We start from the raw sequence: 14,458 nt of genomic DNA, 5'->3' as shown, positions 1-14,458 counted from the left end.
AACTAGTTACTATTGTACGAATTCTGTAACATAGCAAAAAATACTAGGAATTTTATTACATAATCTATAAGTTTCTGGTTTAAAACAAGGTTACAGTTTTATATGATAATCTATAGGAGAAAAGATGAAAAGGAAATCAAATCGACATCCTAACACTTGAATTATAATGAAGATAAAGAAAAACGAAGATAGAAATAGAAAAAAGGAGATATTCATCGATTCTATGAATGCTTTTCTACAAAACAGTGTCCAAAAAAAAGAATCGAGTCACGTGGACTGCCGATTCTCCTATTTCTCAGCCTTTTCTTCGCGCCACCCTCGGCGCCTAACCTCACTTTTTCCACCGTATCGGCCCTCTCGTTCTGATTCGACTGGTGACGAGTTAGCGGCTTAACGAGGTTATTTCACGACGTCGTCTGGCTGGGCCATAGGTCGCGCGAGGATGAATAATGATTCGTAGGGTCGGCTGCCGGGCAAAACTGACTGCGCCATGTACGATCGTTGCATAAGCTGCGAGTTATATGGGCACGTGTAAAACTCGCTTACCTCGTGGACAACATACGGAGATATATGATCCGAGGAAATTCGGTCGATGTTGAGCCATTGCACCACGGCAATCACTGGCTACGTCTGATGGGAAAAAGATTTCCAATTTTACGAATTTCCACGAAATATTTTCGAATGTCGAGTACGATCGATGCCAACTTCCGGTCCATTAAGGCTACCTTTCACACCAAGATAGTAACAATTTTACTACTAAGTATACAAAAATATTATATACTTCACGAATTTTTGCTTAAAATGTGCACCATGGATTGACTTCTTTGCATAGTTACAATGAGAAAGACAGTGGTAAATATTGCACAAATATTATGATATTAAAGATTTCTATTATTTACATTCATCAATAATTGTATTTTATCTTTTAGAACAACATCATAGAGCATAAGATAAATAATCGATGGACGTTCACAGGTCCCAAATCCATTTCTATTCATTTTTCAATTTCCTTTTCCCTCGATGACTATAAGAAACTAGTAACAACATCAGTGGATAAATAAAAAGGAGGAGGAAAACATTCGGGAGCAAGCAGAGAAATCGGAAACAGTCGGAAGAATCAGGAGAAACGGAGAAAAATTAGGGGAAGGAGGAAGAAACCGCGATAGGAAGCAGAGGAAGATATCGATAATGGAGAACGACAGGGCTGGGATAGAGCGCACTGACAGGAGAAGAAAGAAACGCGGGAGTACTAGAAACGGATCGACGAGGAGGAAGATGTACCAGGAAGATAAGGCAGCAGCCCTTCGATCCCGCGTCACGGTCTTTGTTGCAAAGCGCAATAATTACGCGGGAGGGCGGTCTGCGAGCCGCAGGGGGCGCGGGAAGTGAAGCGGGCAGGGGTGAGGCGGCGGCAGCAGCACGCGCCGGAAACGGAACCGAGAGTCGTGTGTCCCCGGCGTTCCCGGGCGGAACTATCATGATTAGTCACGGGGCCTGCAATGAGCCGTAGGAGAACAGAAAGACACAACCTCACCCTCTGCCACTTCGGTGCTAGCCGGAATTCGCTCGAGCGCGATCGACCCGAACGTACCTAGGAACGGAGACGCGATCGATCATCGGTGCTTGGATTCTGCTTGGCATCTCAGTTGCATGATCCTATGAGTCTTCTTTATTTACTAACCATTCCACGAATATTGGAAATACCGTAGATCACAGAGAACTATGGTGAAGACAATAGGTTTAGTAGAGAGTAGGTGATGGTTCAGGTGATGGTTTACTAACCATTCCACAAAAATTGGAAATATCGTAGATCACATAGAACGACGGTGAAGGCAGTAGATTTGATAGAGTATAAATGGGTTGGAGAATGTTGAACAGTATTAGTGGTAGTAAATGTTGCAGGAGTCTGTTTAGGAACTGGATAAAAATTAATTTGAGTTGTTGTATGTTTGATTTGGTTTAAATCGAAGAATATTCGTAAGGTACAGACTTTGAAAACCAAAACTGATCATATCAGGAATGATAAGCGTTCCTGGGATCTCAACAAAAATTCGCACTCGAGATCCCGAATTCATAACTCGAGGGTCTCTGAACGGATATCCGGGGTCATCCGAGCGACGTCCCCGAATTTCTTTAATGTATTCTTTCCATTTTTTAGAGGCAAGACAGTTACGATCCTCTGAACCTTAGTCACCCCTTGAAGCTGGGAACGAGGGTGGAACCAGTCGTAGTTGCCGGTGCCGGAAGCGAAGGGGCGCGCAAAGGTTCCCGGATGAAGGGCAAAAGGGATCACACCGAGGGAGCAGCCTGAACCCATAGGCTTACGGAGACTGCTCGAGACCCCATAACCACCCCCCCAGGGTTAACCGATACCGGCAATTATCAACGCGTCTTGGTCACTGTGATCCTCCCTTCTCGAAGAAAGCTCGTACAACGTGGTGAACTTTGGTGAAATGATTAATCGTACATGTACCTGTGACTTTCTTGGATATATTAGGAAACATTAATCCTTGGTCCCACGACATCTCTCATCTTAATTGTCACATTTTTTGCATTTACAATTAATCGTATATGCACCTGTGACTTCCTTTGATTTATCAGGCAACATTAACCACTTCGAATTGATCAAATGTGTCATATATAAATATTCATAGAAACACTTAGAGATATTAATAACGTGTAACATTTATGAAAAACAGTGTTTTATAAATGGTACATAGAGAGAGCCACCTACAGGTAGACATTTCACCTTAATTTCAAACGTTAAAAAAGGCACAAATTATTATTAGATGTATTTATTATTCTTAAAAATATTTAAACTGGAGTAGTATTTGCATGTTTGCCTGCTGAATTAAAAAATATACGTGTTATATATGATGTCTTTCAATAAATTAGCACGTTGACTGTTGCGCCATCTTCGCATAACTTTCGCCTTAGATCGTATAGACTGATTATATAGTCGGACTACGTATAATTATATGTTTAAAGGATGTTAAAGAAAGGTGGTTTTAAGATCGTTTCCATTGTCATGTACTTCATGAATATAAAATGTCAAAGGTGGCAACCTTCGTTTTAATCCACCTGTCACGTGTTATTACTTTCATCACGGACAGAATTTGTGGGGCTAGTGTGCAATTGTCACGCTTCGAGCGCCTCTCCCTGTATACTAGACACTGTTCCACTTTTTACGCGTACAATGCGACGCGCTCCGACATCCTGTCTTTCAGCCCACTCTATGCTCGCGAAATTGGTGCAAAGGGTGCGAGAGGCTGGCTCTTTTATGTTGCATCGTTTGTCTCAGGAGGTGCCCCATTCCGTGCAATTAGACAGATGAGAGGTAACATTACCCTCGGTCATATGAAGTGTAGGCGTTCTCACGTTTTCCGGTCGGGGGTACCAAAAGTGTCAGACCCGATACTTTTCTCCGCTTTAATTGCCCGATGTCTCCTTCTCCTACGTCGGAAGGCATATTTTTCTCATGGTGTCAACCCAGCTCTGATGTGATAATTACATGTGGTCACTGTGATTGTTTCTCGTGAATGCTCACTTCGTTTTCGTTCGATGACGAAGTCTTTCGGGATTAATTTCGAATTTTTAAGAATTTTGCAAAAAGGATTTCACCAATTTCTTTCGCACCAAATCTGTATTTGTATCTGTTACATTGTGTATTCCTTTGCAAAAAAAATTTTGAACGAAACAGACAAAGGCAAAGGACATTAATTAGAAAGTTCAGTATAGAGGGCAGCACAGGAATGACTGAGTGACTCTGAGCGTTATTAAAGATATATTCCAAGCGATCGATTGTATAAAAGCAGGACGAATAGATACAAGAAGGATAGAATATCCTTGTAATTTTTATGTTCGGGGTTAATTCCTGTAAATCGAGTATTTAATTTCGAACCACCACTACAACGTGTCCCGTAACCTCGGGCCTGGTTCAGTGGAGCGTGCGCGATCGAATGTGGCGTAAGTCCTGTGAACCTTAAAAGGGCTAACCACCGTGCGCCCTGACAAACAACACGTTGTCGGCATGCGCGTCACCTCATTTTGTCAAACATCAATTACCAGGGCAAACAAGGCGGGATGGTGCTCGACCGGGGAACATTAAATACATGCACCGCCCTCGGCCACGCTGACACAATATCCGATATTTAATGGACCGAACCCGTACCAAAGAAACTTCGTTTAAGGAGAATGAAATGCATATTTCAAATATTATCGACAATTTCAAGTAACTTTCAATGTATACGGGACTCAGATTGCTCATTTGCCGAATCCATTAATTCCACGAAACAAGAGAATATAGAAGGGTAGACATGGAGTATTTAGCGCAAAAATTTAAAAACATTCAGAAAATAGAGTTGATGAAGGAAAACAAATTTAAATATTAAGACATACATGTACGCATCGTGAAAATTTATGCTATATATAAATTGTCAAAGTCATTATTAGTAATAAATTCTTGGATATTATAGAAGAAAAGTAAATATTAACGAAATCGGCAACGATCGTGACTTTCCGTCGATCTTCGGCTCATCGCCGGTTATATAGAGACCGTGTGAGGCCTTAGGAACTCTTTTGCAGATTTCTCTTCGGACCGGACGGATCTTCTCCAATGAGTCCTAATGGTGGTGAGAGAGGTGGCTGGATCACGCATCAGTTCGCCGTGACTTCGAGCTGTTGGTTTTCGGTGTCAATGCGAGGGTCTGTCGGCCTTGGTCATCCTGTGTACCTGTTCGCATACAGGACCAGGATATGGCTCCTGTAGTTTAACGCTTATGACGTACCTACGGTCAGACCTCATAGGATGATTCCATAATCGGTTTCTCTCCCATGCGACACGGACAAGGAGTGTTCGTCTGACTATTAAATCGATCGATCTCGAGCTTGGAGGCTCTCGCAAGAATCGAATCGAAAATTCTCATAGCATTCTTTCCCCCCCCCCCCCCCCTGCCGGTTTGCTAACCCTAGAAAAGCCGGTAAATTTTCGCGAAGAGAAACCAGGGCTACAATTTCACCGAGGGATTTCCCCTTTGTCAGGAGCGGCGAAACTCCAGCAGAGTTATAGCCAGGTACCGTTCGTACGTACGAATACATACATATATATTATATGCACATACTATGTGTGTATGTATGTATATATATATATATATTTATATATATATATACACACACACACCGATATATACTATATATATATAGTCATACACGCAGATAAACACACACACACATATATACGTATAGATCTATGGCACGAAATGGTCCGGACTTAAAATCTAAGTAGCCGAGCATCATACCACCACATAGATACAGGCAGATAGAGGATTCAACCTCGGAGAGGGTTGTGGAGGTTAGAGAGTGAGATAGAAGGGATGCTGGGTTGGCGAGGGGTGCATCCGGGATCTCTGAGGGTGGCGATTCGTGGGGCGGTCGGTCGTCATGGATACGTTCCCGGCTAACCCCTAACCGCTCCTCCTCCCTTGTCATCCACATTTTCGCGACTACGCCGCCATCATCGACCCACCATCTTGCACCAAGGACCGACCACGATGTCCCGTTGAAATTTTTCGGCAACTCGGCGACGTTCGAACTAGCCAACCGATCATAATTCGCGATCGATCAACCCGTTTTCGAGAAGTTGGGATTTAGAGTCGGAATATCGAAACCGATATGTATTTATGAATCCAGAGTCTCTTCGATAATAGGGTTTACTTATGAGACTGCGATTTTCTACCAACGCGTCACAAGAACTTTTAAAATATGCGATAATTGGTTATATCTTTTCTCCTAGACTGATTGTTAAAAATGTGACAGACATATTAACTTTCAAAATCTTTGGTGACTTTTGATACTTTTGTTTTATCTATTAATTGTAATTGTTATCTCGAGATGAAATTTAGGATAACTAACCGATTTTGTACATGACATTTATCAGTTCATTTCTAGTTTAGATAAAATCAAAATTTTTCCAAAATCAACTTACAGCTTTCAATAATTGTAAAACTAGTTCTTTTTTTCTTAGTGTGGTAGTTCCAATATTAATTAATAATCATAAGAAACACCACGGTTTCACAGAATTCCTAGAACCCCCCTATTGTATCATCAAGTTACCATTAATCTATTTGAAGCAGTCATTAACCTCCAAAAATGCGGTATACAAATCGATTATTTATCTCCTTAACAAATATCAAGAATTCCGATTATAAAACAAACTATAAACTGTCTCTATATCCATCTTCTTCGAAGCTTCCTCAAGTTCCTCCAATAAAGAGCGCATTACAAATTATTCCCTGCTATACTATCGTCCGTTTTCCTTCGCGTACTCCTCGAAGCACGAAATGTCCGACCTCAGCAGAAAGATGGAAAACCTTTCTGTCGTGTGAAGTTTTCAAGCGGGCGGCCGATAAATTTCCGAGGAGCGAGCAGGATATTGGTGTGGCCGTGGAGAGCGGCAGTCGACGACCGTTTTGCTCAGTTGGCAGCAGTGCAGCCCTCGTGTAATGCACCCCCCTTGCTGCTCCGCGTCCCTCACTAGGACCCACTCCCCCCGCCGCGCTCACGTTCCAACCTCTGGCAGAGGGGGCGTGGGCGGCGAGATAACGTGATTTACACTGGCCGGGTAATTAATGTCCTCTGCAACCGGCGCTTTAAAAAAACAATCGGAAATCGGCGACAACGAAGAGCAACAGTCAGGCTGGCGGTATCGCGGCCGCCACTCGCCTGACAAATTATCGCGCCCGAGATTTTCCTCTTTTGTTTATTTATTTATCCTTTTTTTCAGAAGGAAAAGAATAGAAACGATTAAGATGCTCATAGTGCTGACGTAGCATAAGATATCGTTGAAACCATGTGTTAGTAAAAGATTCTCAGGCAAGATTTTCTGCAATGTCGAAACTGTACAGTATATTGTACAATGTGTGATCGGTGATATGCTCGTTGCTGGTTTCCTACTCGATATATTCATAGCCGCTGAAACGCAAGTCAATGAATTGAATTTCTTTATTTTAGCCGAGTTTAGTATTATAAACGGAGAACATTACCTGCTGTGAATGTGTTAGCTTGTTTCCTTGCTATATTCGTTCGAATCTAATTCGACACCGTCTCTAATTATTCGAAACGAACCAACGTGGGAAAAAACATTAGAAATTAACTCGATCGTGAGAAACGTTAAGACCGAAACAATCGATTAGATCCCTGATTCCAGGATCTAATTACCCTGCCGAATTAGTAATAATCAGTAATCATATACCACCACACTATCTACGTTTGCCTATGTTTGGCAATTAGTGTTAGTCCTACGCAATTTACCATAACCTAGATCACATTCACTTCATTTGAAATCCTATTTCTAACGGCGTTATCATTATTCTAAAGAAGAATTTCTCGATATCGGAACAAGCTCGATATTTCAAAATAATTTTATCATTTCTATCCTTATTTCAATAGCAGATATCTGCAGCAGCCTCTTCTCGGATTTCTTTATTTTATTCAGTTTTCACTGTTACAAACGTGAATGAGCTATCAACTATGAATACATGTGTCAATTAATCATTCTCAAGTGTCAGGAATAATTGGAAAAATATTATCGAAAAGTCACAAGCAACTCAACTACGATTCTTCTGTTTACACTGACAAAGGTATACTAAGAAATGTAAAACAATTCGATCACGTTTTGTTTAGATTAAATGACACAGGAGGCGCTGCGATAGATCCGAATCTATCGCCAATTGCGAATCGCATCTCGATACAGTGACATCTTTTGACAGAAAATTCGATCAGCTTGATCATGCGGTGTATCACTCAAACGTTTAACCTTTTGATCTTACTGACCAACTTTACCGATTGTGCTGGCAAACTGTATTATCCAGGTAGCTTAGTTGACGATGTTTCCTATGTTAATCATGGGTCACGCAAGTACGCGTGGAGAAGTACACGCAACTTGGTGTACGTACAAGCTCGTGTCAAGACAAGTGGTACAGAGCAGAGGCAAGTTATTGGGATAAAGCTTCAAACGATTTTCAGTTCATTTTACTTTTAAATTTTTTTCCACCTCGTCGACTGGTTTCAGTGAGTGTATATCATCGATAGTAGAAAGAGGGTCGCGTGACGACTCACGCTTCATGGATTATTTCCATTTTATTTCCAACGACTTCTGGTATGCTGCGATTTTAACGATACACTGATGGGAGGAAGTATAATTTATTGGATCGCCTCTGCCAGGTGAAGAATAGAGTTATTAACGTATTAGAGAACAGGAATGCTCTATGTCAAGAATTTTTGCAAAAATTAATTCTTTTGTTATTATGTGCCGATTAACTAGTCCGAATTTTTACAATTATGATAAATACAAGGGTTATGAAAATTTAGTAGTCTGATATTAGCAAATTGATTCCCTATTAATTTCATGATTAAATAGTGTACATAGTTTAGTACATCAGAATTACAAAAGTCATGTCACTGGTTTAAAAAATTAAATTCATGAATCTATTGCACAACGAACGTTGGCAACCTAACCTAACATCCTAAAACCACTCTTTCTCTATATACTCATCAATGACCTTTATCTTTCGTGCTTCATAAAAATATTTTAAAAAATTGGAAAAAAACGCTCTTTTAAACAATCTTTATACTAAACTACCTTTAAAAAAAGTAATTTTATCGTTACGTGTTCCTTCATTCAAGAAATTCTGTGAAATTCTTAAATTCACAAAACGCATGGGAGTATTTCCATTTAATTTTTGTTTTTATCTTGCAGGTAATTCCTGTTCGTGTCTTGTAAGTTTTAACTCAGCCTCTGAAGGTAAAATATATATAATCAATATCCTCCAGCCGAGCAGAGGAAGATCCGGTTGTAGAGTATTAATCGCGTGTTCTTTCGCATTCTATATCTATCAAATATTCCATCATAACTTCCATCCACCTACACGAACATCTCTCTAATTACATGTAAGAATCACAATTAGAATGTTCCAGTGACAGACTCACCGGTGATGGAGGCGGTTGGTGAAATGGCGGATGGATTAGCACGTGGCGGCGGCGAGAAAGCACCGGAGAGGTATCCACCGCGATCGGCGAGGGCCTGTTTCGCCTTATCTACACTCTCCTTGAGCCTCTGGAAGGTGCTACCGCAGGTTAGGCCGCGGTACGGCCAGTTTTCCTGCTTCACGCCGGCCGCGGTTACTCCTGCGGCCGCGGCCGCGGCTCCGGCCCCAGACGCTCCTTTTAATTCGAGCGCACCTGCGTACGAACAGCTAGCGCTGTCGTACATCACCAAAGAGCCCCTGTAAAACGAACCAAATTGTCTTTTAAAAAAGGGGAATTACTTATGGAAGGTAAATAGAAAATAGGATTCATATAAAATCTAGAAAATTATTAAATATTCTAAGCTAAAATTTGATATTTTAGGTCCGTTCATCTCTCCACCACCATCTTTAGAATTTTCGTCGATTGGTCCTTGGTTAGTCTTTTGATGGGATACTTTGGAAATGATAGGAAATTCATGGAAAGCATGTATATATACCGTGCCTTGGAAACTGACTGAAATTTGAAATCAAATCTGGCCAATTTTGAAAAGTGGTAGATTCTCCAAAACATGAAAGTGTCTGTTTCCTTTATCGAGTGCGAGTGAGATACATGTATGATATGGGACAGTAGACATGCTTAGTTTAGTCACGCTTGTTTGTATGTTTTAGGGACATAAAACTGGGGACTTCAAGAACTAATCAGCTAATTTTCAAGGCACTACTAATGCGCATGAAGAATACGAAGAAGTGCATTATGTGGATTAAAAGTTTTGGGAAAAATAATTGACGAGGAATATTGTTTTTGTTAGCTAAAAAGTAGCAGTGAAGAGAAGGATAGAAAAGTAACATAAATGAATGTCCAGTGAAATGATAGAAGTGTAATGTAAACGAAAGCGGTACATAGATGAGTCTTCACCAGAATAAGTCACTAGAAAATATATTGTGTAACACAGACTCTTCTAATTTTACGATGAATCATAATCAGAATTTGTAGACAACAATGTTAACAGAATAGCCACTACTACAACTCTTCATAGCAATCATGTATTATAGTAGGTAGTGTCGTTAAGGATCATTAAAGGACCCTTGATGCATCCGGTAAAGTCACGATCGAATTAAATCGAATGAGTATGTGAGCAAGAAAGTTCCTTGCTTATTAACGGAGCGGTAGTCTCATTAAAGAAAACTTGACTCCTCATGCAAAAAATGTAATTAAAATTAAAAACAGTACAAAATGTTCGAAAAGATCATCGATAAAATGTAATTGAAAATATTTTTATAAAAAGGTAGACAAAATCGTTCGATAAAGTTTTCAGACAAGGTTGAAACAATGAATTATATTTTCAGCTTTTACCCTTGTTCATTTTAATTAGATATTGAATTAGGAAATACCTCCTTCATCTAATGAAATGGAATTCCGTTCTTGATAATCATCGTGAGTCATTGATAACTCACACATTGAGAAAGGTGTCTGTTAATAGATTATACAGATCGTTACCTAAATCCTATATCTATGATCTATCCATTATGGATTATCTCGAACCATGACACTGCAATGACGTTTCGAACATGAACAATAATGTTATGATCATTATGATCAATTAATCAGTCAGCGCATACTAATCCATTAAGAAAGATCCTTCGATAGTTTTGACGCTATATTTGAATTGATACACTGACACATTTTTGGAAAATTCAAGACTCTTGAAGCAACTTAATGCAAATTTCTGAAGTGTTGCATATTGAACCAAGGAACCTACATTTTCCTGATCATTTATAATGTCAAAGCAACTGAGTGCAAACTTCCACAGCGTACAATTGTAGTGAAAAAGGATATAATACATTTTCACGTTCTCCAACAACGCGAAGATCTCAAGACAATTCGATGCAAACTTCCAACGCCTCGTATTAAAAAATATACGATATATACGCTTTTATATTTTCCTTCAACTAGGTAAGTTTTTAAAACACTTAGCACAAACTTCCAAAATTTAAAAGACTTCGTTAAAAAAAGAAAAAATGAATTAAATATTTTTATATATTTCGATAACAAAGAAATTTTACAGCGAATTAATACAAATTTTCCAAATTTAAAAAATAGGAAATTAAAAAATGGACGAAAATGATACGTTATTAAATCTTCCAACTATTTGGGAATCTCGAAGAATCTCCGGGGAACTGCAGAATCCGGTGGCAGAGAAGATAGCCGCGAACGAAAGGCTAACTGGAGGGAGATTACGTGCACGTTACAAGCGGGAACTCGTAATCGATCTGTCGTAATTTAGGGAGGAGCAGGCGGGTGCCGCGGTGCATCTGCCGGCCGATCTACATTTTATCGACGCGGCCTCCAACTTATCGCCTTCCATCGGAATTCCGAAAGTGATAGCATGACGACATTTGCATCGTTATCGTCAGGAACGCTATCGTCTTCTATCTCTATTTCAAATCAATTCGATAAAAAGAAAAAAGCGTAAGGTATCCATGTATAAAAATAAATAACGTTTCTTCTTCACGCAGGGCATCTTCTTCGGAAACTAGATTCCTCTTTCGTTATTCGTCGAGTACCAGCGAGATCTATCGCTTCCTCCTACGAGTTACGTGAATTATTTGGCTAACAGGAAACGAACAATGACCAGAGGAAGAATAGAGGTTAGTTTTACCTGCTGTCGCTACGACGATGTCCACGATAAAATGCGAGCTGCACACCGTACACGTTGACCATCGATCGTCTTCGCGATAAGAAAAGAGACGACTAGAAATTTTCTTTCCCCAAGAAAATGAAATTATCTTCGAGATACTAGTGTATCTTGGTACCAAGCATCGTTCGTTCAACGGGCACGTAGATGTCGTTGGAAACAGTGAATTAACTGGAAAGCAGCGAAAACAGTTCGGAACTGAACGCACCGCGCGGATGTCCACAATGTATCGAGGTCAATTTAATCACGTTCACAAAACTGTCACATAATCATGGTGCACCTCCGGCGGCGAGCAAGTATACGGTTTCCGCGTCCCGTCAACTGATCCTGAATACTAGGTAATTGATATCCACTCGTATCTGTATGATCTTCCCATATTTTATATTATTCTTCTATTACGAGCCCTTTTATCGCCAACGAATTTTTACATTGATCAAATAAGACCTCATTATATAGTATTACGTTATTCAGGAGCAACGACATTGAACTCGATCCTTGAACACGCATCTGTAATAAGAATTCTCTTAGGAGACAGATTTACGAACCACTATTTGCTCGGGATCCTTTCCAGCTATGACCATATCGTCATTGCATATGTGTCTTGTTTAAATCTCCAGCTCGGTATTCCTTTCGTATTCATCGATTAATTATCGTCTTCCTACAATCGTTCCAATCTCCCATCAGCACTACACTAATTGTTTCTACGCTTGTACATCGTTGTATTCCAACGAAGAAGCTTGACAAGCGATTTTTTCCGACGTAAAATTTCACTCTGTCATCGATATAAACAATAAATCGATCGGTCAAAGATTTCGAGGAGGTTCGGATTGGCGGGATCACGATGAGTAGGGCGCGTGCGCAGCCTAAGCCGATCCGTCGCGACACGGGATTGTCAGATATCGGCTGGTGAAGAGGCTGGACCTGATATCAAGAAGAAGGTACTCCGGGCAGGTTGTCTCGCGCAACTGCGGCCGCCGCGGCCAGCAAATTGCCTGCTTCCGGGCCTCATTACATCACTCTGTTACTCTGTTAACGCTCGCCGGAAACCCCTCTGCCTACCTCGTCTAAACTCTCTCTCGCATGTACCTACACACACTACTTAAATGCACTGTGTCGCGAACGACGCGGTCGCGCGTACTTCCAATATGAAAGAGAGAGAAAACGATATATGCGTCCACCTTGTTCCGTTTTCTTGCCGTTTTGATGGTGGACTAGCTGTAGTATCAAGATTTGGTTAGTACCGGATGTTAAATGCGGTTTCTTATGCGTATTGAAATCTTAAGAATGATACTGGGTTCTCTGTTTTAGGTGGAAAGTTTGTCGGATGAAGCAGCCATTGAATGGCGGTTTCTTATTGCTTCTAACGCTGATGTCAAGAAAGGTTGGTATTTGATTTTTTGGTAATGTCTACATTTGAAAGCAAGATGTTACGTTGTTCTTTTCTTGATGGAATGTTCTTTGAATAAACAGGAAATTGAAGTGATAATATTACACCTTATTGTATTTGATGGTAAGGAAGGTTAATGTTTAATTTTGCTTTATTTTGTGATTTATAATTGTTGAAGACTGAATTTATCTAAAAAAAAAACAAGAAAAGAATTCTGAACATTTTAATATTTGATTTTGATGCTGTATGACCCATGATTATTAGAAATTGAATTTATTTAGAAAAATAGGCAAATATATTAGATTCCCTTGATAATTTTTTAACCAAAGACACTAACGTTTTGCATGAGAATGGTTAGTAGTTTGAAGTAAATGTCACTTAGATAATGATTTATTGTGATTTATTTAATTGATTGATTTATACTTCTTACTTTTGTAAAATACGAACTGAAATATCATTTCTTATTACTTATAGTCTTCTTGTGCTGGATACTGAGAGTTTGATTGAAGTTCTATGTATGGATCAATGCTGGACCATTATGAAAAATGAGATTGGAATTTGTTGCATTCTCGATGTTCTTCGAATAAGGTATTTTTTTTACTGAAATTAATATCGAGTTATGCTTTCTTTATATTTCTAGTTAGATTAAGAAAATGAAGAAGTTCAGTCTGGGTTCTTATGATGCTTTTCTCAATTATATACAGGCTATTGATTATAATTTGATAATAAATAAATAAAGACATTAAAAACGAGGTAAAAAATGAAGAACGATTCTAAATTAGTCTTTGCATCCAGTAACATTATATACAGTCACACAAAAAGTTAGCAACTTATTTCACAGGAAGTTAATTAATTTTGATATCAAAGTATAAAACTATGTGGTCGAGACGATACATTTCATCTTGATATTTCTGCTCTAATATGCAAAATACGAAGCCCAAGGGACGATGAAGTTTTTCGTACGCAAAGCAGAAATACTAGTACAGCGATAAAAACCGGAACGACTTCCATAATCACGATCCATGCTTAATACATGACAAAGTTCATCGAAGAAAAAAGAAGACCACGAGGAAAACATGGATATTACTTGAACGAGGCGCTCTTCCTCTAAAAACAGGAATCCTTTAACGACGAAAATAGAGGCGAACGATAACCAGTGAACACATTCTAGCAAGAGCAAGAATACCCATTTAACAAGATTCATGTAAATCTTGAATTTCTCTTAGTAAAAATGCGAAAGAAAAATGGCAGAAAGATGTAAACGAGAGACAAAGGAAAAGAGATAGGGTCGAAAATAGATTTGAGATATCTCGATATCGGTGCACGATGTAAAAATGGAAAAAAAAAAAAAA

The 14,458-nt window shown here is 39.5% G+C and overlaps 1 protein-coding gene and 1 long non-coding RNA gene across 2 annotated transcripts in view; one reads left to right on the top strand and one right to left on the bottom strand.

The window, feature by feature from the left end:
* The window catches only part of Ets65A (DNA-binding protein D-ETS-3), a 52,135-nt gene extending 40,390 nt beyond the window's left edge, over window positions 1-11,745 (bottom strand). The window contains exons 1-2 of the mRNA XM_017907347.1: window positions 11,684-11,745; window positions 8,986-9,281 (exon numbers count right to left, since the gene is read on the bottom strand). Of these exons, the coding sequence (XP_017762836.1) occupies window positions 8,986-9,281; window positions 11,684-11,745 (358 nt within the window). The remainder of the gene's footprint in view (window positions 1-8,985; window positions 9,282-11,683) is intronic.
* Window positions 11,746-13,027: 1,282 nt separating this feature from the next.
* Window positions 13,028-14,458, top strand: part of LOC108552692 (uncharacterized) — a 2,703-nt gene continuing 1,272 nt past the window's right edge. Inside the window, exons 1-2 of the long non-coding RNA XR_001890574.1 lie at window positions 13,028-13,100; window positions 13,581-13,694. This is a non-coding gene — a long non-coding RNA (uncharacterized LOC108552692). The remainder of the gene's footprint in view (window positions 13,101-13,580; window positions 13,695-14,458) is intronic.

Source organism: Eufriesea mexicana, unplaced genomic scaffold, assembly GCF_001483705.2.
Source record: "Eufriesea mexicana isolate 0111107269 unplaced genomic scaffold, ASM148370v2 scaffold7569, whole genome shotgun sequence".
Taxonomy (NCBI): Eukaryota; Metazoa; Arthropoda; class Insecta; order Hymenoptera; family Apidae; genus Eufriesea; species Eufriesea mexicana.
This window is presented reverse-complemented; position numbering and strand designations above follow the sequence as displayed.